We start from the raw sequence: 25,296 nt of genomic DNA on the forward strand, positions 1-25,296 counted from the left end.
TGCTTTGGAACACGTTCAAAAGCACTGTAGTTTATCAAATGACCATATATCTCTATGCTGGTGGTCATAGCTGGGGGACACGTTCTAAAGCACTGTAGTTTAACAGTTGACCATATATCTTTATACTGGTGGTCATAGCTGGGGGACACGTTCTAAAGCACTGTAGTTTATCAAATGACCATATGTCTTTATACTGGTGGTCATAGCTGGGGGACACGTTCTAAAGCACTGTAGTTTATCAAATGACCATATATCTTTATACAGGTGATCATAGCTGGGGGACACGTTCTAAAGCACTGTAGTTTATCAAATGACCATATATCTTTATACAGGTAGTCATAGCTCGGGGACACATTCTAAAGCACTGTAGTTTATCAAATGACCATATATCTTTATACTGGTGATCATAGCTGGGGGACACATTCTAAAGCACTGTAGTTTATCAAATGACCATATATCTTTATACTGGTAGTAATAGCTCGGGGACACGTTCTAAAGCACTGTAGTTTATCAAATGACCATATATCTCTATACTGGTGATCATAGCTGGGGAACACGTTCTAAAGCACTGTAGTTTATCAAATGGCCATATATCTTTATACTGGTAGTAATAGCTTTGGGACACGTTCTAAAGCACTGTAGTTTATCAAATGACCATATATCTCTTTGCTGGTGGTCATAGCTGGGGGACACGTTCTAAAGCACTGTAGTTTATCAAATGACCATATATCTTTATGCTGGTGGTCATAGCTGGGTTACACGTTCTAAAGCACTGTAGTTTATCAAATGACCATATATCTTTATACTGGTGGTCATAGCTGGGGGACACGTTCTAAAGCACTGTAGTTTATCAAATGACCATATATCTTTATACAGGTGATCATAGCTGGGGGACACGTTCTAAAGCACTGTAGTTTATCAAATGACCATATATCTTTATACAGGTAGTCATAGCTCGGGGACACATTCTAAAGCACTGTAGTTTATCAAATGACCATATATCTTTATACTGGTGATCATAGCTGGGGGACACATTCTAAAGCACTGTAGTTTATCAAATGACCATATATCTTTATACTGGTAGTAATAGCTCGGGGACACGTTCTAAAGCACTGTAGTTTATCAAATGACCATATATCTCTATACTGGTGATCATAGCTGGGGAACACGTTCTAAAGCACTGTAGTGTATCAAATGACCATATATCTTTATACTGGTAGTAATAGCTTTGGGACACGTTCTAAAGCACTGTAGTTTATCAAATGACCATATATCTCTATGCTGGTGGTCATAGCTGGGGGACACGTTCTAAAGCACTGTAGTTTATCAAATGACCATATATCTTTATACAGGTAGTCATAGCTCGGGGACACATTCTAAAGCACTGTAGTTTATCAAATGACCATATATCTTTATACTGGTGATCATAGCTGGGGGACACATTCTAAAGCACTGTAGTTTATCAAATGACCATATATCTTTATACTGGTAGTAATAGCTCGGGGACACGTTCTAAAGCACTGTAGTTTATCAAATGACCATATATCTTTATACTGGTAGTCATAGCTGGGGGACACGTAATTTGTTAAGTGTTAAATCATAAGGAAAGGAGTGTTAAAACAAAAATAGCAAAAGCAGGAACCCTTTAGCAAAATAATGTTGAAGACCACAATTTCAAACGTGTATTCAAAATTAATTACGGCTGATGTGTTGTTTGATTGGTTGATTGACAATGTATCATGTGATATAATGAATGTTTCCATAAGGGGCCAACATATCCACCATTTTTGTTAAAGTCCCGGTGGCTGTGTTGACTAGCCGGCTGTTTTTTTTTTACTGTTCACTTTGGTTTTTCCTGGCGTGGGTTTGAACCCCACAAAAACCAAAATAAATTTTTATGCACTGGATTTTTTTTCTGCATTATTCATAACATAAAAAAATGATAAAAATAGTTTTTTTCAGATGCATTACTGGGAAAACTAATATTTGGTCCAAAAACAAAAGCGAGTCACTTTTAAGTACTGCATTCAGTTTACTTGGTATATGCCTTCCAGATGCGTAGTCAGGCTTTACTGAATGTTACGCACGAAAGGGGGATGGTGTTGAAGGAGGAATATCCCTGTAGCTGTAGGGGGGCTCCCCAAGGAAAAAAAATGAAATATAGAACTAACATGTTGGGCACTGATGTGTATTTGGAGGGATTTATAGGTTCGGGGCCGCCGACCTTGTAGTAACCAAGTGATTGATTTAGGCTCAGTAAGCTATCCAACACAGAGAAAAAAATGCTTACTATAGCTGATCTTCCCTTTATTCTGATATCAATATTTAGCTTAGCCCTTGAATTTGATGCCATTTTTTCCCATATTTATTTTTTCATTTTTCAAATTGATGTTACACACATGCGTAAGTGCATAATGCTGGCTACGCCCCAGCCTTCAATGCTTCATATGAGTAGTTATGGCGGTGACAGCTGATGTGAAGTTCTAAATCTTAAGCAATGCAGTTTATCAACTGATCACCTGGAATCATTACTTGAAATTGGATGTTCACCTGGATACACTTGAGGAGCAAAGAGGTCATGTTATGTTTGGAAAACTATGAAAAAAAAGTTGTTTGATTTGAAGTCTACAGATAAAACTCAGGATCTAAGAAATGTGGTTAGAATCAGTAAAGACTTAAAAGAAAGTCTTCACTGGATGTGTTAAGAAATAGGTAACTTTTGGTTTAATGAAGACATGGAATTAGAGAAAAAAGGTCACATTGGATTAAGAAAGTGATCTACAAGAATAGGTTTATGTGAAGAAAACTACTAGCTCAACAATTGGATTCACCTGAGGAGTTACAAGAACATTGGATTAAGAAGATATACAAAAATAGGTTGGATTATGTGAAGCAACTACTAGTTAAACAGATTTGGATTCACCTGAGGAATTACAAGAAACTATATGATAAAGGTCTTTTTTACTGTGCTTTGAAAAAAGTTCATCTGAAATGGGCCAAAGTTGAAGAAAAGATTGAAAAAATATGAAAGAATTGTGTGGATTTTAGATGACATGATTGAGTCTGTGACAAAAAACACTTCCATTGTTGGTAGTTTTCTATGCTTGGTGAAATTGAGAAATAATTTTTCATACAAGTATGGTTACTTATCTGCATGGAAAAATCAACATAAGCGGAACTTATGTGAACTGTGCCACAAATTAATTCTCCTGAAAGTACACAGTAACTATTATACACTTTCGTTTGCAAATCACCCTGGAATACATAGATCAAGGGTCTGAAGCATTGATTGATCTTGGCTTTTGTTCACGCTTAAACCACCAAGTGAATTTCCTTTCAAGTCTGACAGCTATGGCCTGTCATTTAACTTCATGCATCATTTTGCTAACATCATCTGCAATTTGACCTGTTGTTTAACTAATCACATAGAACTTTCTACCAAAAAAGTGGGCTCATTTCCACACAAACCATCCATGTTCAGTTTGCATTGATCTCCCCTTCACCAGGGCTTTAAAGTATGCTTGCAACAACTGCATGGTTACAAAGGGAAATCTTTAAAGAGTTGATCATGACTACCTGGGTTATCTTTTAAGAGTTGATCATTACCGTACTACCTGGGATATCTTTGAAGAGGGGATCATGAATATCTGGGATATTTTTTAAGAGTTGATCATGACTACCTGGGATATCTGTGAAGAGGGGATCATGACTACCTGGGATATCTTTTAGAGGTGATCATGAATATCTGGGATATCTTTTAATAGTTGATCATGACTACCTGGGATATCTTTGAAGAGGTGATCATGACTACCTGGGATATCTTTGAAGAGGTGATCATGAATATCTGGGATATTTTTAAAGAGTTGATCATGACTACCTAGGATATCTTTGAAGAGGTGATCATGAATACCTGAGATATTTTTGAAGAGGTGATGATCATGAATATCTGGGATATTTTTAAAGAGTTGATCATGACTACCTAGGATATCTTTAAAGAGGTGATCATGACTGCCTGGGATATCTTTGTGAAGAGGTGATCATGACTATCTGGGATAGATATCTTTGAAGAGGTGATCATGACTACCTGGGATAGATATCTTTGAAGAGGTGATCATGAATAACTGGGATATCTTTGAAGAGGTGATCATGAATAACTGGGATATCTTTGAAGAGGTGATCATGAATACCTGGGATATCTTTTAAGAGGTGACCATGCATACCTGGGATAACTTGAAAGAGTTTATCGTGACTACCTTTACCTGGGATATCTTTGAAGAGTTCATCATGACTACCTGAAGGTGGTATAAATTAACCATCTGCTTTTTGCAAAATGGAAAAATGATTTTAATCATGCCTTAATACATGTAACAGATATTTTTACAAGCTTCCTGTTGACCTTATAAGGATTATAGTAATCACTTCATACAAGAAATCAACATTTTTAAATACTTTATTTGAAATCATAATATGAAAATAAAATAAATCCATTCAAACAAGTGCTGACACAGCAATTTGACAAATGTTCTGGACAGGGTTTACTTTACACAGAAAGCCAATTGTTCAATGTTCTGTTTGCAAACATAAAAGCCCATATTAGGGAGAAACATTTACAGATGTGCATCATGATGAACCCACTGGTTCAATGAAATTTTAGAAGTTTGAAGGCAAAAGCTGTTACATTTGAGATGAACAGTTACCTTAAATGGAGCTTTAAGCAAAAATCTTAGCAATACACAATCTAATATAAAAGTAAGGTAAAAAAGTTCTTAGTTTCAGCTAACTTCTAAAATAAATAGGGTTGATCAGTATGCTTTTTTTTTCTAAAAAAAACAAGAGGCCCATGAGTGCCTATGCTCTAGTGGCATGGCTCATGTGGTTATTTTTGATCCAGAGCATGTATGTATGAGTAATAGCCAACAAACGTATTGTTCACGTTTTGTGTTTGAGTTAGCTTAAAACGTTGCACATTTAACATCTGAGAACAGAAAGTGTTGTAAGCAGATTAGTTGCATGAACTACTAGTATTCTAATATGTGCCAAGTAAAGGTCATCTGAGGAGAATAAAATTTGCTACAAAACTGTACTATTGGTCAAATTTTCATTTTTGTAGCTTTAAAAGGACAAAATGGATGGTGGCCCGGCCCAGGGCACATAATTTCAACTGTTTTGCTAGACGGTCTACATATAGTGCTCCACAACAAATATCAAAGATATGAGCCTTGTGGTTTGAAACAAGAAGATTTTGAAAATATTTCTTAAAAAACTTGTGACCCCTGGGGGCAGTGCCAGTTTTGACCCTAGGGGCATAATTTGAACAACCATGGTAGCAGACCAATAAAATAATCCTTATTCAAAATAACAAGGGTCTGCATATTGTTTCAGACATAAAGATTTTCAAACATTTCCCAATTTAGTATACCAAACCGGTGAACCCAGTGGCGTGGCCAATAATGACCCCAGGGGCCTAATTTGAACAATTTTTCACATGAATTTGTGACTTTACATGTAAACTTGTCTAAAAATAGACTTCGCTCATGTAGACTTGGCTAAAAATAGCATTTTTTTTTACTTTTGAGGCCCATAATCTAGGTATGCATGGGCAGATCTTGTTTTCGAAAGGAACCAAGCTCTAATTGATATCTTAATACTATACAAGTTTCATCTATATACAATTAAAACTGAAGACTGTACCATGTTCACAAGCAATTGTTTACAGTCGCACAGACGTTCAAGGCCTATAATCTAGGCATGCATGGGCAGATCTGACTGGTTTTCGAAAGGAACCGAGCTCTATTGGATATCTAAATACTGTTTTATTGAGATACAATCATAACTAAAGACTGTATGGTGTTCACAAGCAATTGTTTACAGGCGCTAGGAAGCACATACTACATACACATTACCATCACATCAGATATTCTGATCTTTGGCCAGTAAAGCTAAAATTAAAACCGTGATAATGTACCAAAACTACCTATATCAGGGTATATCACTATTGTATTCTTTTTAGGATAAACAAGAGCTGTCATGGGGCAGTGCCCTCAACTATATGCTGCTTTGTCTTAGAAATGAATACAATAATGATAAAGGTAATATGCAATAAAGAGACAAAATAAAAATTAAGCATGAAATGCTGCAATGCAAAAAAAACAACAAGTTTTCAATGATTGACAGACAAACCTAATTAATTAAGCCTTTGTTGTGCGATTAAGTTTCAATATTTTTTTGTTTTAGTGACCTTGATCCTATGGGCCCCGAAAGCAATTCTATAATACTTTGTATACTAAGTTTGTAGATGTATTTGATACTGCCCTCCTCCTGGCCTGCCAACACAATGACACAGTCATGTCATTTTTATAACCAGGTTTCACTTTACAGGTTAACAAGAGCTGTCGTAAAACAGTGCGCTCTACTACGCCTCTTGGAATTGGACGTAAATACAATAATAGTGTGATGTGCCTGTAAAAAGCAACAAGAGGGCCAAATGGCCCTGAATCGCTCACCTGTCATATATTGCACATTCTTCCATTATATACAAATATTGAAAACCTAAGCCTATGAACACGGGGCGTGGCCAATTTTGACCCCAGGGCTAAAGTTTGAACAATCTTAATAGTGGTCCGATAAACGATGCTTCATACCAAATATCTAAGGCCTTCGCCTTTTGGTTTCGGAGAAGAAGATTACTTAAGTTTTCATCATATACATATATAAGGAAACCCATGACCGCCCGGGTGGGGCCATTTTTTGACCCCAGAGCCAAAGATTGAACAATATTGGTACAAGTCAACTAGATGGTATATCATGCCAAATATCTAAGCTCTTGTCACTACTTGATTTTACGTGTGTATCTATTTATGTATATTTGTAATTAATTGTTGTATGTGGCCCATATTGAAAATTGGTATGTGTACTAAATATGTTATCCAGTTTAAATTAAGACGTTATTTGTCTTTGTGAGTTCGAAGAAGATTTTTTAAGTTTTCACTATAAACATATAGAGAAAACCATTACCCCCGGGGCGGGGCCAATTTTGACCCCAGGGCCATAATTTGAACAATCTTGGTAGAGGACCATTTGGTGATCCTACCTACCATATATCAACGGCCTAAGCCTTGTGGTTTGGGAGAAGAAGATTTTTAAAGTTTTTCCTTTTGGTTGCCATGGCAACCAGAGTTCTGTATGGAATTGAATTCTTTGAACAACTTTGATAGAAGACAACCCAAGGAACCTATGAAGTTTTATTAATATTGGCCTAGCGGTTAAGGAGGAGATGTCTTTTAAGTAAATTGTTGACGGACGACGCACGCCGCACGACGGACAAAAGGCGATCACAAAAGCTCACCATGTCACAAAGTGACAGGTGAGCTAAAAAGGCAATTTCATAAAAAAAAATCTAAAAAGATATTATTATAAATTGGAAATAAAATTTAGTAGAATTACGTATGGTTATGTAAATCAATAATAAATCCAAAAATATTTATATAATGTGATTGTAAGTCTTAATAAGAACAATTAATATCTGCCATAAATAGAATGATACAAGAAAATCCAAATAGACATTATTTAAGAGTCAGTAGTTGCACTTGCAAAATGATAATCATATTTATCAGATATATGAAACAGCTGAAAGTTCTCAAACATAGACATTTATGTTCAAATATCACCGGTAAATAAAAATAATTGACCTAGTGACCTAGTTTTTGACCTGGGTTGACCCAATATGGAACTTGACCTAGCTTATGTTAAGATGATCATTCTGACCAAGTTTCATTAAGATAAGGCTAAAATTGTGACCTCTATTTTGTTCACAAGGTTTTTCTAATAATTGACCTAGTGACCTAGTTATTGACTGCGTATGACCCAATATCGAACTTGACCCAGATTTTATAGAGATGATCATTCTGACCAAGTTGCATTAAGATTAGCCTAAAATTGTGACCTCTATTGTGTTCACAAGGTTTTTGTACTAATTGACCTAGTGACCTAGTTATTGACCGTGAATGACCCAATATCAAACTTGACCTAGATTTTATAGAGATGATCATTCTGACCAAGTTGCATTGAGATTAGGTCAAAATTGTGACCTCTGTTGTGTTCACAAGGTTTTTGTACTAATTGACCTAGTGACCTAGTTATTGACCGTGAATGACCCAATATCAAACTTGACCTAGATTTTATAGAGATGATCATTCTGACCAAGTTTCATAAAGATTAGGTCAAAATTGTGACCTCTGTTGTGTTCACAAGGTTTTTCTACTAATTGACCTAGTGACCTAGTTTTTGACCTGGGTTGACCCAATATGGAACTTGACCTAGCTTATGTTAAGATGATCATTCTGACCAAGTTTCATTAAGATAAGGCTAAAATTGTGACCTCTATTTTGTTCACAAGGTTTTTCTAATAATTGACCTAGTGACCTAGTTATTGACTGCGTATGACCCAATATCGAAATTGACCCAGATTTTATAGAGATGATCATTCTGACCAAGTTGCATTAAGATTAGCCTAAAATTGTGACCTCTATTGTGTTCACAAGGTTTTTGTACTAATTGACCTAGTGACCTAGTTATTGACCGCGGATGACCCAATATCGAACTTGACCTAGATTTTATAAGGATGATCATTCTGACCAAGTTGCATTGAGATTAGGCTAAAATTGTGACCTCTATTGTGTTCACAAGGTTTTTGTACTAATTGACCTAGTGACCTAGTTATTGACCGTGAATGACCCAATATCAAACTTGACCTACATTTTACAGCGATGATCATTCTGAGCAATTTGCATTGAGATTAGGCTAAAATTGTGACCTCTATTGTGTTCACAAGGTTTTTCTACTAATTGACCTAGTGACCTAGTTATTGACCGCGGATGACACAATATCGAACTTGACCTAGATTTTATAGAGATGATCATTCTGACCAAGTTGCATTGAGATTAGGCTAAAATTGTGACCTCTAATGTGTTCACAAGGTATTTCTACTAATTGACCTACTGACCTAGTTTTTGACCCCAGATGACCCAATATCGAACTTGACCTAGATTTTATAGAGATGATCAGTCTGACCAAGTTTCATAAAGATTAGGTCAAAATTGTGACCTCTGTTGTGTTCACAAGGTTTTTCTAATAATTGACCTAGTGACCTAGTTATTGACTGCGGATGACCCAATATCGAACTTGACCTAGATTTTATAGAGATGATTATTCTGACCAACTTGCATTGAGATTAGGCTAAAATTGTGACCTCTATTGTGTTCACAAGGTTTTTGTACTAATTGACCTAGTGACCTAGTTGTTGACAGCGGATGACCCAATATCGAACTTGACCTACATTTTATAGAGATGATCATTCTGACCAAGTTGCATTGAGATTAGGCTAAAATTGTGACCTCTATTGTGTTCACAAGGTTTTTCTACTAATTGACCTAGTGACCTAATTATTGACCGCGGATGACCCAATATCGAACTTGACCTAGATTTTATAGAGATGACCATTCTGACCAAGTTGCATTGAGATTAGGCTAAAATTGTGACCTCTATTGTGTTCACAAGGTTTTTCTACTAATTGACCTAGTGACCTAGTTTTTGACCCCAGATGACCCAGTATCGAACTTGACCTAGATTTCATAGAGATGATCAGTTTGACCAAGTTTCATAAAGATTAGGTCAAAATTGTGACCTCTATTGTGTTCACAAGCAATTGTGAACGGACGGACGGACGGACGGACTGACGGACGGACGACGGACGAAGAGTGATCACAAAAGCTCACCTTGTCACTACGTGACAGGTGAGCTAATAAAACAATTAAATAAAAAAAGTGAATAAGAATCACAATGTGACAAAACAAGGTTTGATTTGGTTAAGATAATAAAAATGTGCCTGTCAAAATAAAAAAAATAACAAGACGCCAACGCGGCAAAGCTTGATTTTCTATTTGACAATGCAATTTTGCAAACCTAGGATTTGAGCTAATGACCTAGTATTTTTAACCAAAAAGACCCATATTTATATTTATCGGAGATATCATTCATACAAATAACCTGATCAACAGAAACTATTCCATTTGTGTGAGGAAAAACGAACATTTTATAAATACATCAGCTTTTCCAAAAAGATCTGTCCCAGAGACCTAGTTTTTGACCCTAGATGACACACTTTATCATCTAAGATTTCATGTACACAAATATTTTTAAAGTTAATTAAAATTTAAATTTTTGAAAAATATGGTTAGATCTGAAATTCATGATTGGGATGTGTGTTTATAAAATAACAATTGAATTTAGTTATTAACTGATATGGATAGCTTTGGTAAGCATGGATTTTTTTTATGACATCAGGAAAGTATTTCCTAAGATTTGACCTAGTGACCTAGTTTTTGATCTGAGGTGACCTATATTCACAAATGATTAAGACAACATGTAGACAAATATTCTGACCAAGTTTAAAAAAAGATTTGACTAAAATTAATGAATTTTTATGACTGTGGGATTCTTTCTTCTAAAATTTGACCTTGTGACCTAGGTTTTGACCGGGGATGACCCATATTATAGAACTTTTAAGATATTATGCAGACAAATATTCTGACCAAGTTTCATAAAGATTTGACAAAAATTGTTCAATTTATGATGTGGAATGATTTTCCTAAGATTTGACCTAGTGACCTAGAATTTGACCCGGGATGACCCATATTAAAAAACTTTCAAGATAGTATGCAGACAAATATTCTGACCAAGTTTCATAAAGATATGAAAAAAATGTTGAATTTATGACATGGAAATATTTTCTCTAAGATGTGACCTAGTGACCTAGAATTTGACCAGGGATGACCCATATTCATACATCTTCAAGATAACATGCCGACAAATAGTCTGACCAAGTTTGATTACCATTGGATAAAAACTCTTGATTTTATTACATAAAATGAAAACTTTAACGCAGAATTGTTAATGATAGTATAGCCCACCTATTCTTCGAATAGTCGAGCTAAAAATGAACAAATAATAATTTGCAATGCTAATAAGCTCTTGCTCAATTTCATCATGTCCCTTTCACATATGAGTTGGACTGATATATCAATCACTAAATATTAATGGTCCTAGGTCAAAGAATTCAAGGTTCATTGTGCAGAATAACCACTGTTAGCCATTACCTTCACCTTCGACCAAAAAACTCCGAAAACAATACTTGTCATGTTCTGGTCAAATATAACCTACCATTAATGTTTCATGGATTGAAGTCAACCTACAAAATGTATTTTCAAATTATTCAAAAATATAAATGTGTCTGTTTGAAATATAAATGTGTCTGTTTGAAAACATACGCTAAAACATATGCCCATTTGTTTTTACAATAGTGGCATAATACATATAAAATACAATAAATCAATGACACAATGCAGCACAAAAGAGGTCTTTTATATCACAGATTCTCTGCAAGCCAAGGTAGAGTAATTCCATCCAAAGAGCATGCAAACTGACAACAGCCTGTTGAAGAGATTTTCCTGAGGAACAATCCTGGGTATTCATTCCCTTCCTTCTGTCAGAGTAGAGACGTTTCAAACTGACAGCCTGCAATTTTAATGTACATATTTGAAAACTGTTTATATTCACAGTGACTTTTTATAAAAAAAAATACATAAAGTGATGTTACATAAAATGTTGCCCATATACAATAAAATGATTAAACAGACTATCATAAACAATAAGTCTACAAGTACGGTATAAGGCCTTAAAGGGACTGTACACCAGACTGGCACTAAAAAAGTTTTTTTTCTGTAACATATCTCAGGACAATTATTTAATAGAATGTGTTACGCTTTTATGTCATAATTGTAAAAAAAGTACAAACATGAAAAAAAAAATGTGTCACCAAAATTGAAGTCCAGTGTTGTATCAACTGTACTACGAAGGCTTACTTTTTACATAAAGTGATGTTACATAAAATGTTGCCCATATACAATAAAATGATTAAACAGACTATCATAAACAATAAGTCTACAAGTACGGTATAAGGCCTTAAAGGGACTGTACACCAGATTGGAACTAAAAAAGTTTTTTTTCTGTAACATATCTCAGGACAATTATTTAATAGAATGTGTTACGCTTTTATGTCATAATTGTAAAAAAAGTACAAACATGTAAAAAAAAATGTGTCACCGAAATTGAAGTCCAGTGTTGTATCAACTGTGCTACGAAGGCTTACTTCAATCAAGTGGTATATTAAAGCTATACACCTAACTTGGTTATATCATGTGATAACATCGACTAGCCAATCATGCATAAGAAATTAATTCTACTAGGTAGACATACCCAGTAATCTTTTTGAATGGAAAAATATGAAATAACTGCTAAACTTAATAAACTTGCAATTTGATCATCTGGTGCACACTGTTGCTTTAACAGCAATTAAAAAAACAACACATTCATGAAACAAATTATATAATTTACTTTGCCTGTATATAATTATTTAAAACTATATTTATTTTTTTTAAATTATTTTTCGTTTTAAATACAGAAATGCTTATGCTGAGGACTTGGAAAGTTCTATTCTTACACATGGAAGTGGTGCAGAATGTATCCATTAATAGCCACGGCCGCAGATGTAATTCTGTAGATGTTTTCATGGCTGCTACTGATATCATGGACTCAACGGCATGGTCAACTGTTGGTCCAGGCAGCGATATATCTGCCATCTCTGTGGAAGGCTCTGGATGAAGGGCGGCAAAGGTCCATAACCAACTCCTAATAGCAAAATGAATTATTATTCAGAGTATGAGATGCACTATTTATTGAACATGTAAATGTACATGGGTATATCATTTTTGTTCTCACTCATCAACTCAATACTCTTTAAATCGTTGTTTATATTTCAATCCTGTACTTGTGTATAGACCTGTACTTGTTCATAGACATTTCCTTTAGGCCTGGCGGAAACAATAAATGTCTTATCATACAAAATTACAAACACAAAGCACAGTCTTACCAGTTGGCGTTTCAACACAGTTTGTTCTTCAACATTCCAGAAGCAAGCACGTGTAGACAGACACCAAGCACACACTTTAGGGTGATAGTGGTGGTGGTCATTTTGTGCTATTGTGCATCTAATAGCTTGTTAACTGCTACAGGTCTTTTTAGGCCAAATCTAAAAAAAATGAACATCTGTCAATTGACCTACAGTGCATGAGAAAGTCACCTTTATAGAGTTATATGGTAAGAGAATTTAATAAAAAAACAGAGCTTTTAAGGTAAAGTCCAGTCAAAATCTCTAATATAAATGTGTATGGTCAGTGGAATAAGAACACAGCTAAAGACAATATACTTCCTGCCATATAAACCAGTGTTAGGTATAGATATGTACCGGAGTATATACAGTCATCTGTTAAACTACAGTGCTTTAGAACATGTCCCAAAGCTATATGATAACTAGTATAGAGATATATGGTCATTTGATAAACTACAGTGCTTTAGAACGTGTCCCAAAGCTATGATAACTAGTATAGAGATATATGGTCATTTGATAAACTACAGTGCTTTAGAACGTGTCCCCCAGCTATGACTACCTGTATAAAGATATATGGTCATTTGATAAACTACAGTGCTTTAGAACGTGTCCCCCAGCTATGACTACCAGTATAAAGATATATGGTGATTTGATAAACTACAGTGCTTTAGAACGTGTCCTCCAGCTATGACTACCTGTATAAAGATATATGGTCATTTGACAAACTACAGTGCTTTAGAACGTGTCCCAAAGCTATTACTATCAGTATAACGATATATGGTCATTTGATAAACTACAGTGCTTTAGAACGTGTCCTCCAGCTATGACTACCTGTATAAAGATATATGGTCATTTGACAAACTACAGTGCTTTAGAACGTGTCCCAAAGCTATTACTACCAGTATAAAGATATATGGTCATTTGATAAACTACAGTGCTTTAGAACGTGTCCCCCAGCTATGACTACCAGTATAAAGATATATGGTGATTTGATAAACTACAGTGCTTTAGAACGTGTCCCCCAGCTATGACTACCAGTATAAAGATATATGGTCATTTGACAAACTACAGTGCTTTAGAATGTGTCCCAAAGCTATTACTATCAGTATAACGATATATGGTCATTTGATAAACTACAGTGCTTTAGAACGTGTACCCCAGCTATGACTACCAGTATAAAGATATATGGTCATTTGATAAACTACAGTGCTTTAGAACGTGTCCCCCAGCTATGACTACCTGTATAAAGATATATGGTGATTTGATAAACTACAGTGCTTTAGAACTTGTCTCCCAGCTATGACTACCTGTATAAAGATATATGGTGATTTGATAAACTACAGTGCTTTAGAACGTGTCCCCCAGCTATGACCACCAGTATAAAGATATATGGTCATTTGATAAACTACAGTGCTTTAGAACATGTTCTCCAGCTATGACTACCAGTATAAAGATATATGGTCATTTTATAAACTACAGTGCTTTAGAACGTGTCCCCCAGCTATGACTACCTGTTGAAAGATATATGGTCATTTGATAAACTACAGTGCTTTAGAACGTGTCCCAAAGCTATTACTACCTGTATAAAGATATATGGTCATTTGATAAACTACAGTGCTTTAGAACGTGTCCCCCAGCTATGACTACTAGTATAAAGATATATGGTCATTTGATAAACTACAGTGCTTTAGAACGTGTCCCACAGCTATGAATACCTGTATAAAGATATATGGTCATTTGATAAACTACAGTGCTTTAGAACGTGTCCCCCAGCTATGACTACCAGTATAAAGATATATGGTCATTTGATAAACTACAGTGCTTTAGAACGTATCCCAAAGCTATTACTACCAGTATAAAGATATATGGTCATTTGATAATCTACAGTGCTTTAGAATGTGTCCCCCACCTATGATCACCAGTATAAAGATATATTGTCATTTGATAAACTACAGTGCTTTAGAACGTGTCCCAAAGCTATTACTACCAGTATAACGATATATGATCATTTGATAAACTACAGTGCTTTAGAACGTGTCCTCGAGCTATGACTTCCTATATAAAGATATATGGTCATTTGATAAACTACAGTGCTTTAGAATGTGTCCCAATACTATTACTACCAGTATAAAGATATATGGTCATTTGATAAACTACAGTGCTTTAGAACGTGTCCCCGAGCTATGACTACCTGTATAAAGATATATGGTCATTTGATAAACTACAGTGCTTTAGAACGTGTCCCCGAGCTATGACTACCTGTTAAAAGATATATGGTCATTTGATAAACTACAGTGCTTTAGAACGTGTCCCAAAGCTATTACCACCTGTGTAAAGATATATGGTGATTTGATAAACTACAGTGCTTTAGAACGTGTCCCCCAGCTATGACTACCAGTAAAAAGATATATGGTCATTTGATAAACTACAGTGCTGTAGAACATGAGGCCCAACTAGGACTACCATTATAAAGCCAATTGTCATTTGTTTAACTTGTTTAGGTTAGTTTAGGTTAAATGTCAATAAATTTTGTAAAGGTCAAAATTCAGCTCATTCCCACCAAATCACTGTGTGCTTTGCTGAAAAAAAATGATTTGCAAGCATCTATAGTTAAATAATGCATAAAATTATGGAAATATTTAATACCGTCTTCCCAAAATTCTTCGTACTAGAGTCAGGCACAAATTATCTTGCATTTCCAGCTCCTGGATTTTCCTTAAAGCCTCTTCCAAGGTTTTACAAACCAGCAATTTTGTTCGCTGTGGTGTACTGATGTGTTTTACACAGATATCAATGACGTAATTGTGTAAACACGCACCTGCCTAAATCCACACTGTCGTTTATCAAAATCCATACTGTATTTAATTTTTACGAACAAAAACATGGCAGCCTCCATGAACAGAAAAAGTTCGAAAATATTCTACAATATTGCTGTAAATCATTCATTGACAAACAAGAGAACATTTTTAAAGGTATTTATACTGATTAAACTACCTGTTTGATTAAAAAATATTTAATTTCGATGACGTCCTAGAACATTGAATGTTGACAGATGTTCAGAACATTCGGACACAGACTATTCGGATACATGATAATTTTGAAGTCAAACGACATTTGAAGTGTAAAACACAAAGTTAAGACATAGTCCGAATCTGAGTAAAATTAAAAGAATGTTCAAATTTTCCACAACCTGACAACATTTTGCTAGGTACTTAAGCAGTTAAAATTACCCACTCTTGCTCATAGAAGAATGCGTGGAGACGCTATACAGACTTTTAAGATTGTAAAAGGTATCGATGATTGTGACTTTGAAAGATTCTTTTGCTACGCTTCATCAACAAGAGGGCATAACTTAAAGCTTGAAAAACCCAGATTTAGGACCACTTTCTGCCAGCACCAGTTTTCTCGTCGTGTTATACAAGTGTGGAATGACTTGCCTCAACATGTGATAGATGCTGAAGATGTAGAATCATTTAAAGTAAGGTTGGACCGCCACTGGCAAGGAGACATGCTGTACCAGTTTTGAGACCTGTATCAAAGTTGTCTATGGACAGCTGTAATTTAATCATAATATACTCATAACTGTTACCAACAACCTTTACACGATAAGATTTTATGAGCTCCGAAGATAGATCGTGACGAAACAAGTTTAGACGAAGAGGGGTTTAAAAAGGGCACAAGTCCTTATACAGAACCCAAAATCATCCTACAGGTATCCTACAGGTATTATTTCCAGGTTAGACTGTTATGCCCAGTCAGGGCTCAAACCCATTACTGCTGGAACTCTAGCTGTAGTGTGTGTGGGTTAGAACCAGCCGCCCTGTTAGCTCAGTTGGTTAGAGCGGTGTGCTAGTGTTCGGGCAGTCGTGGGTTTGAGCCCCATACCGGAAGCACTTTTCCTCCAAGGTTTACTTTACTGGTGGTAGTCCATATAAACAGCCGCTTCGGAGTATTGACAATTTTTGTGTTGGCGACTCTACGCGTCCATATCCCACTTGTTGTTTTCCTAGCCAAGAATGACAGATCCTAGCGCTAAGTATATTGAGCGGAAAGATAACGGGCACCTGCTAGTTTAATCCATATAAACAGCCGCTTCAGAGTCTTTGACGATTTTTGATTGGCGACTACGCGTCCATATCCCACTTGTTGTTTTTCTAGCCAAGAATGACAGACCCCAGTGCTAAGAATATTGAGCCGAAAGATAACGGGCACCTGCTAGATGGTTTCAAAATGGCTATGCTTTATTGACAGAAGTCGATCTAAATTAAACTAATTATTTGTGTTTCATTAAACACTTGAGTGTAATAAGTAAAAGGTCCTGGCTAAAATAATTAAAGTGTAACTTTTGTGTGTTTTTTTAACAGTGACATTTTTAGTATTGTGGAGTAACAGTTGAAAAATATATTTTACATTGATATGGATCAGTCGACTTGGCATTTAGGGAACAAATAAATATCCAAATATTAAGTTCCCTAAACACGCATTATTGTGGCTATTGCTAGATAGTTAAAAAATGGCAATGCTTCATTGACAGATAGATCTGAATTTGTGTTTCATAAAACACTTTTATATAAGTGTAATAAGAGAAAGGTATTGGCTAAAAATAATGTATATTTAACTTTTGTGTTTTTATTTAACAATGCGGTGTTAAATATTGTGGAGTTACAGTTGAAGAATATATTTTACATTGATTTGAATCATTGGACTTGTGGCGTTTAGTGAACAAAATGAATATCCAAATGTAAAAAAAGTTCCCTATATTATGGCCATTATTGTGGCTATACTTGTGGCAGCGGTAAACGGCCTTAAAGGTTAATAGGGGGAGGAGTGTAGTGTGTGGGGGTTAGAACCAGCCACCCGGTTAGCTCAGTTGGTTGGAGCGCCGTGCTAGTGTTCAGGCGATCGTGGGTTTGAGCCCCACACCGGGTGCACTTTTCCTCCTAGGTTTACTTTACAGCCAAATGCCCTAATGACTGAGCGCAAAAGGTGTATGGTTCTAGCCCATGCCAACTGCATCCCTCCTGAACCCCTGTTTAACTGATCTTGGCACTTTTGACATCATTAATGTAAACATGTGAGGTAAAGTATTACAAGCGCTCATACCCTCAACCACAGGAATACTTGCTGAGTTCCCTATTCACTCAGCTAAACAGCAGCACTCAGACTTGTATGGTAGTCTTTGAGACAGATACGAAATATAGTTTGTGCTTTAACATTCAAAAACAGTTTTCAAAGACTGAGAGAGTTAATTTCTATATAAAAAAATTCTTACATTTTTCACTTGTGTCCTTGTGACGTTTTCTTCTCTTTACAGAAAGGAATACCAGTGCCTTCAGAATATCTATACCTGGATGATCCTAAAAACAAGGTTAACGCTCATGAACTGTTCAAGGGGAAGAGAGGTGTGCTTTTTTCTGTGCTAGGAGCATTTACCCCAGGATGTCAGGTGATTATTTTAAACACTTCCGGATTGGGACAGGCCTTACCTTGGATGATTTGCTTCAGTGTATTCATAGCTTCAACCTTGTGTTTTTGTCTTGTAACTTGTAAACTAAATTCTACTGAATTAAAAAAAAATGAAATATGATTATCAGTTTGATTTTATGTTTCCTGATAAGTATCATTTGTTTGCATTGATATTTTTTCTGCCCACTGATTGATGCTAACGATGATTTTGCGGTATGATAAATTTAGGGTTTATTTTCTCCTACTATTGATATTTTAAACTAGCACTGTTTTTTTTTCAGAACCACATTCCAGAATACCTGGACAACCATGAAAAGTTTAAAGTATGTACAATATATGGTTGTGTAAGATTTATACATATAAAAATAAACACTTTATAATTGAAACAACTTGATTGGTCTTCCTCTTCATGGGACTTGTTTGTGGTTTGTAATATGCACTTTTAACATACTTTTTTTATTACAAAATGAAGTGTGGCAAATTATAAGGAGTGTAAGATGCTGATGTCTCAAACCCTTCGAAAAAAGTTTATATATGCTGAAATTTTTTAAAGGCTGTAGCGTTATTTGTTGATTGACATTTTCATGTGATGTTATCTATAAAGGCTTAAAAACAATCAGCTTAGTACCTATAAGTCCGTGTGCACAAGTATATAAGGTATCAGTTATATAATTTTTGGATGACTAAACCGGCCTGGCTTTGCTCCCCACTACAGTCAGGTTGTTTTTTTCATACTTGAATTGTACTTTGCTCTGCAATTTCGGTATGAAGGAATTAAATAATTATAATATAAATGTTTTCAGAAGCATTACTGGAAAAATCATTTTAGGTGCCAAAACATATGCGAGTCCCTTTAAGACTCTCAACAATAATAAATTTAGATTTATAATCTTATCACTAGTGTCATTACAATGTTAAAAATTCTTAATCAATTTAACATGTAACAAATGAGAAGATTTGTATGTAAAACAAAAATCTTTTCTCTTTCCAGGCTGAAGGTTTTGATGTGATTGCTTGTGTTGCTGTAAATGACCCTTTTGTAATGTCGGCATGGGCACGGTCTCTAAATACAAATAATAAGGTAATAATGAATTTGTGTTTCCAAGTGTTTTTCCATAGCCATATTCTTGCAATTGTGTTTGTTAGATCATTTATTGAATTCTATTTTTGAAATTGCCTTTTTTTATCTGAAGCATATGCTTATAATATTAAATACTTACTTGGAAGGTTATTTTCCCAGTCATTTTATTTATTCACAAAGTTGATGCAAACTTTGGCATGAAGTTTTTTTGTTGCTTCGTTAGGTACTGATGCTTGCAGACACACATGGGTTGTTTACAAAGGCTATGAAGATGGACCTTGATTGTCGACACATCATGGGCACTATCCGATCTAAACGGTACAAATAATAGTAATAATATATCATGTCATATAAATGAGTATGCAAAATCTTGTGCTGCGCTGAACATATATCATGTCATATAAATGAGTACGGTATGCGTATGCAAGATCTTGTGCTGCACTGAACATATATCATGTCATATAAATGAGTATGTAAAATCTTGTGCTGCCCTGAACATATATCATGTCATATAAATGAGAACGGTATGCAAGATCTTGTGCTGCACTGAACATATATCATGTCATATAAATGAGTATGCAAGATCTTGTGCTGCGCTGAACATGTATCATGTCATATAAATGAGTATGTAAAATCTTGTGCTGCGCTGAACATAATTATATCATGTCATATAAATGAGTATGAAAATCTTGTGCTGCGCTGAACATGTATCATGTCATATAAATGAGTATGTAAAATCTTGTGCTGCGCTGAACATATATCATGTCATATAAATGAGTATGCAAAATCTTGTGCTGCGCTGAACATATATCATGTCATATAAATGAGTATGCAAAATCTTGTGCTGCGCTGAACATGTATCATGTCATATAAATGAGTATGTAAAATCTTGTGCTGCGCTGAACATGTATCATGTCATATAAATGAGTATGCAAAATCTTGTGCTGCGCTGAACATGTATCATTTTCTGTCTTCAGGTACTCAGTTGTGATAGAAGACAGTGTAATCAAAGGGTTTAACATGGAGCCTGATCATGGGGGACTGGCCTGCCTTCTGTGTATAAAAAACATGAAGACTTTCAAGAGGTGAAATGGTGTAGACAAACAATCTCACAGACTTGTACAGTGGTCATCGGGGTCATCAGGAATGGTCAGTGACCTTGAGCATGAACCTGGATCATTTCCAAGCTTGTTTCACCATGCCATCGCATGAAGACTCAGGACAGAAGTGGTGCATAATATGCCATTAAGTCTAAACACAAGTTGATATTATATTAAGTGATCTTAAAGCTCATCCTTTTTTATTTATGATTTTCTAATTTTTCCATAATGGAATTGTTGTCAGTGCTCATCAAACATATAATTGGGGTTATAAAGGGTGTTATAAGCAGTTTTAATGTATCATATATTTACTGGCATTCATATTCAGTGTATGCCTTTTACTGTTTTCAATTTGTTTGCTTGTGTTTTATAATTCAGTGTGATTTATGTACATTTATCAAGTTGGTAGAATGTAAACTTGATTAAAATAGACCTGACAATGTGCCATATTGTTTTTGCAGTTGTATCTTGTTTTTTTTTAAATTAAGCAGAAAGTTTGATCTCATTGCTGTTAAGTTTATTGAAACGTTTGAAATCTTCACTTCTGAATGTTTTAGTCCAAAATATAAAAATATTTGTTAGTGATTTCCTTATATGATACTGTTCTTCATTAATGGCTTATAGTTTCATTGGTTTTCACATTAGTGAAAGACTGTTCTATGAGCAGCATAATTCTAACAAAAAAATTATCAAAAATGTCAAAAATAATGTATTTTCAATATGTTTTAATTTGTTCAAAATTTTTAGTAATTGTCATTGGCATACTTTTTTCTTAATAATTTATGACCATGATTTTACTCGTGTTGCCTGAGCATTCAAAGCTTTCGTTCAAACTAAATTTTAAAATCAAAGTTAATGTTTTAAACAGCACAATTGCTTAAAAATACTAAATTGATTCATCAAACTTTAAAGTAATAAGCTAGTTGGAATATTGATGTGTTAAATATGCGTAATTTTAATAATGTACTTGTATTATGTCCTCATTTGTGTGACATCAAACTTCGTATACAAAAGCACATCACCCTAGACTTGCAAACACTTTCCTTTATTAATTTAAGAGATATCATCATGAATTTTTCAGTATTGCTTCCTGAAATGTAGGTCCAAATGCCCAAAATCATGCGATGCAGATCATAAATAGATTTAAATTGTTATTGTTTTTAGTAACCAGTAATAAGTAATCAGTATTTTGTGAATTGAGTTTTGATTGAGCTGAATATGTTTTAACAATTTTCTGTCCAAATGACGTTGGTCCTATCTCTTTATTATCATTAATTATTTAAAAAAAATTTTTTTTTTGCTTCACTAAGATTGTGCAAATATTATTACAGTATATTGATAGAGAAATGCAGTATTCAAAACGTTGGAAGTGACAATCATATTTAAAATCAATACATACACATGTATAACAAGCATAATTTTTGAGTGATAAACCTTTGACTTTTTATTAAAGAATGCATTAATGGAAAGTATTCATTACTGATAACCAGATTGTAACTGTGTATTTTATGGCTGAAAACTCACAAATTTTAATGATTGGTGAGTGCTAAAAGATTAACAGTAGTAAACTATGGTCTAAAAAATTAAGCAAGGTTTCCTTCATTGTTTTTGATATTTATCTATTAAATAATTGTATTAATTGAGGTAAATCTTATTTGGGAGTAAGAGTGCAATTTTAACGGGAAGACTAGAAGTGTTTTGAGCTCATGATGCAAAAAGTTTTACTATTTGTGTAAATTTAAAGAAGAATTAAGCTGTATTCAAACCATTTTGTCACTGATATATGTCACCGTTTTACTCAACAGTTCAACCTTGTGTAATGTAGAATTCCAGTCAATGTGATTTTTAATTTCAGAAATTTTCTGTGCTTTGGATATCGTTGGTTGGTTGTTATTACTTTGTTTGGGCCTAGTGTCATTGTCAAATTATACTTTTTTTTATTTTTTCTGATTGTAAAATTGGAACACATAGAAGAAGTCGATAAATTTGATATAAAGTCTTGTAACAAGTTCTTAGGGGTTGTTATATGCACACATGATTGTTTGATATTTATAAAATAAATGCCTTATGCTGTACAGCATTTTCTCCACACCGATGTAACTAGAGCAGTAGGTCATTTCCCTTTTAACCGGGTAAAATACGTATATACATATTAAAAAGAATTCACTATCAGTAAGGATTACATACAATGTAGGATTACATAGCTGTGGGTTATATCTGTCATGATGGATGATACTGTATGGACAACTGATTAATAACAACGGTTTTGCTAGTGCATAATTAAATAAAATTCATATGCATACATGTATGAATGATGATTGTTGACCTGTTGGAATCTGGGAGTAAGATTGTATTATTGGTCCCAGTTGGAATCTGGGAGTAAGATTGTACTATTGGTCCCAGTTGGAATCTGGGAGTAAGATTGTACTATTGGTCCCAGTTGGAATCTGGGAGTAAGATTGTACTATTGGTCCCAGTTGGAATCTGGGAGTAAGATTGTACTATTGGTCCCAGTTGGAATCTAAAACGAAACGTATGTCTTTGTTAACAAAGGTGTCCTTTTTTTAAACTTGACTGTTGCTAGCAGAGATAGAAATGCTTGTTTTAAATGAAGGAGTTGATGTTTGATACATTCAAAATAAACTGAAATGCAGTTAAATTATCTCTGTGTTTTTTAAATTGATTTAGAGAGATTCATTGACTGATCTCATAAACGGTTTTAGGACAGATATTCAGTCCTGTATTGGTCGTTCTACATGATGACGAAGCCTTTGGTGCAGTTTAGACATCGCGGACATTTGACCGGACTCAACAATTTTAAAATGTATTTAAAAAGATTCCCAGAAAAATTTCAACAAGAATAAAAAAGTAAATTAAGAGTATTAACCATAGTTGTGTTTTTTATTAGTTCGCCTTTTTTTCGGAAGAAAAGGTCGAATCTTGTGATAGCTTTGGTCTCAATGTCATCGGCGACCTCGTCGTCGTGGTACAAAAATGTTAACGTTGATCCTAAGTTGGTGCATAAGACGCCATGCGTATATAAGTAAGATCCTTAACGTTGGCTTCAAGAGTGACGAATTATGTCTCTTGTTCGACTGAAAAAAAGAGAAAGGCGTTCTTGTTATAATATTATTACGGAGTGTATCCTATAATTTCATTAATTTTACGTCTGCTTGTTCACAGATCATTGAACAAAACAAAAGTACAGAAAAAATGAGTTTTCATTGCAACGGTAGAAATGTGTTTTATATGGAGCTTCATTAACACGTTCTATAGACTTATTTTTCCGTTTACGATTGTAAATGAAATTATTGTTAAAGAAAGGAGATGTGTAAGTGTGTTTATGAGTTATACAAGAGAAGACAAAAGTACAGGATAATTTTGTTCTTGATTTCGTCCGTGAACATTCTGCCAGGTTCCCATCCAAAAGTCATTACATTTATGGGTTTAATAAATTCAAGGCCTTTGCTTGCTTTAACTTATGTGTGTTGCTTATATTGTAGCGCATATTCAACAAATGGTATCAATTCTTGCATGTAATAAACTGACATCAAATATTAGTCAAAATCCTTAAACCAATAGAAGAGTGGCCATAATAAAATCGTGATGTCGATGAAATGCGGTAAGGTATGCGCTGGTCAATATTCACTGACCAGTGGTCACCTGAACGATCAAAGGGAGACTACCTGGCACTACGTAACGTAAATTATTACGTAACAAACCTCGACCTGGCGAGTTATATGTCCCGGGAGTGATTACGCTATCATGGATGTGGTCACTTGGAATATTTTGACATGAAACCACTTTATTTTGGATAACAGCTGTTCTTAGGTGAGTAAAAATACTTTGTTACTATATTTTCACATGTTTTCAGTGAGATTACGCATGCTGGTATTTAGTAACATGGATGACATGGCCACTTGTTGGTTGGCCGCTAGTGACCTAGTTCTGACCGATGCTTGACCTAGGCTAGATTGACACCGGAACACGGGGCAAAATCCGCTTTGTAGCTCATATCTCTCTGTACAAATAGACTCAAACCCCAATTAAAACGCGAACCTGATCACTAAAGGTTAATGACTGATAAGGATTGACTAAGAAATCCTCGTTTGAAGGAACAAACCTTCAGCTGACCACTGGTCAATCGTTTTCCGGGTGGCCATATTTAATTTTACTTCATGTGCGTGTTACTGCTTAACGCTGTATTTTTCAACGTTTACTGTTTTAGGCGCCGTTATCTCTGATGATGTATTTTGTCAATTGCGTAACGTGTACATGTAATCTCCGTAATCAGACGTTTTCATCAGCGAATTTTGTTTCTTTGCTGTATTTAGACTTCAATCTGTAACCTTGAATGAATTTTGACATGTTCACGAGTTGTTTAAATGATTTAGAATTTATTGTTTTGGCATACTTACACTTGATTATATATTTTTAATGCCGATTTTGCGTATATTTTAATTGATAACGAATGCTATAATTTAAAAGCAAAAAACAATCGCGATTTGCTGATCTTGTATTGTGTATTGATTCGTTACTGAAAAGGGAGACAGTATTACGTAACAGTGTCTGATCTGGTGTCTAGCGGTCATTTCTTACGTAACGTTGGGTCACTATTTACCGCAGCTTTGGTGTATGTGTCAAAA

The 25,296-nt window shown here is 34.9% G+C and overlaps 1 protein-coding gene and 1 long non-coding RNA gene across 2 annotated transcripts; one reads left to right on the forward strand and one right to left on the reverse strand.

Annotated features, from left to right (window-relative positions):
- Positions 1-9,129: 9,129 nt before the first annotated feature.
- LOC128207287 (uncharacterized) lies at positions 9,130-15,762 on the reverse strand. Its single transcript, XR_008256672.1, has 4 exons — positions 15,650-15,762; positions 12,986-13,144; positions 12,557-12,744; positions 9,130-11,571 (listed from the first exon to the last, which is right to left on the reverse strand). It is a non-coding gene; the product is annotated as an uncharacterized LOC128207287 (long non-coding RNA).
- An 82-nt stretch (positions 15,763-15,844) lies between these two features.
- On the forward strand, positions 15,845-23,312 carry LOC128207285 (peroxiredoxin-5, mitochondrial-like). Its single transcript, XM_052910125.1, has 6 exons — positions 15,845-15,975; positions 18,318-18,449; positions 18,751-18,792; positions 19,461-19,550; positions 19,774-19,868; positions 20,528-23,312. Exons 1-6 carry the CDS (start codon positions 15,886-15,888, stop codon positions 20,637-20,639), a joined length of 561 nt encoding a protein of 186 aa, XP_052766085.1. The 5' UTR covers positions 15,845-15,885; the 3' UTR covers positions 20,640-23,312.
- The last annotated feature ends 1,984 nt before the right edge of the window (positions 23,313-25,296 follow it).

Source organism: Mya arenaria, chromosome 11 (assembly GCF_026914265.1).
Source record: "Mya arenaria isolate MELC-2E11 chromosome 11, ASM2691426v1".
NCBI lineage: Eukaryota > Metazoa > Mollusca > Bivalvia > Myida > Myidae > Mya > Mya arenaria.

What these genes read in the sequence shown, in the direction of transcription:
- LOC128207285 (XM_052910125.1), top strand. Translation starts at nt 15,886, where the DNA reads ATGGCAGCCTCCATGAACAGAAAAAGTTCGAAAATATTCTACAATATT. An exon ending in CTCTAAATACAAATAATAAG is followed by an intron (nt 19,551 to 19,773) that starts GTAATAATGAAT and finishes TTGCTTCGTTAG; the next exon opens with GTACTGATGCTTGCAGACAC. An exon ending in GGCACTATCCGATCTAAACG is followed by an intron (nt 19,869 to 20,527) that starts GTACAAATAATA and finishes TTCTGTCTTCAG; the next exon opens with GTACTCAGTTGTGATAGAAG.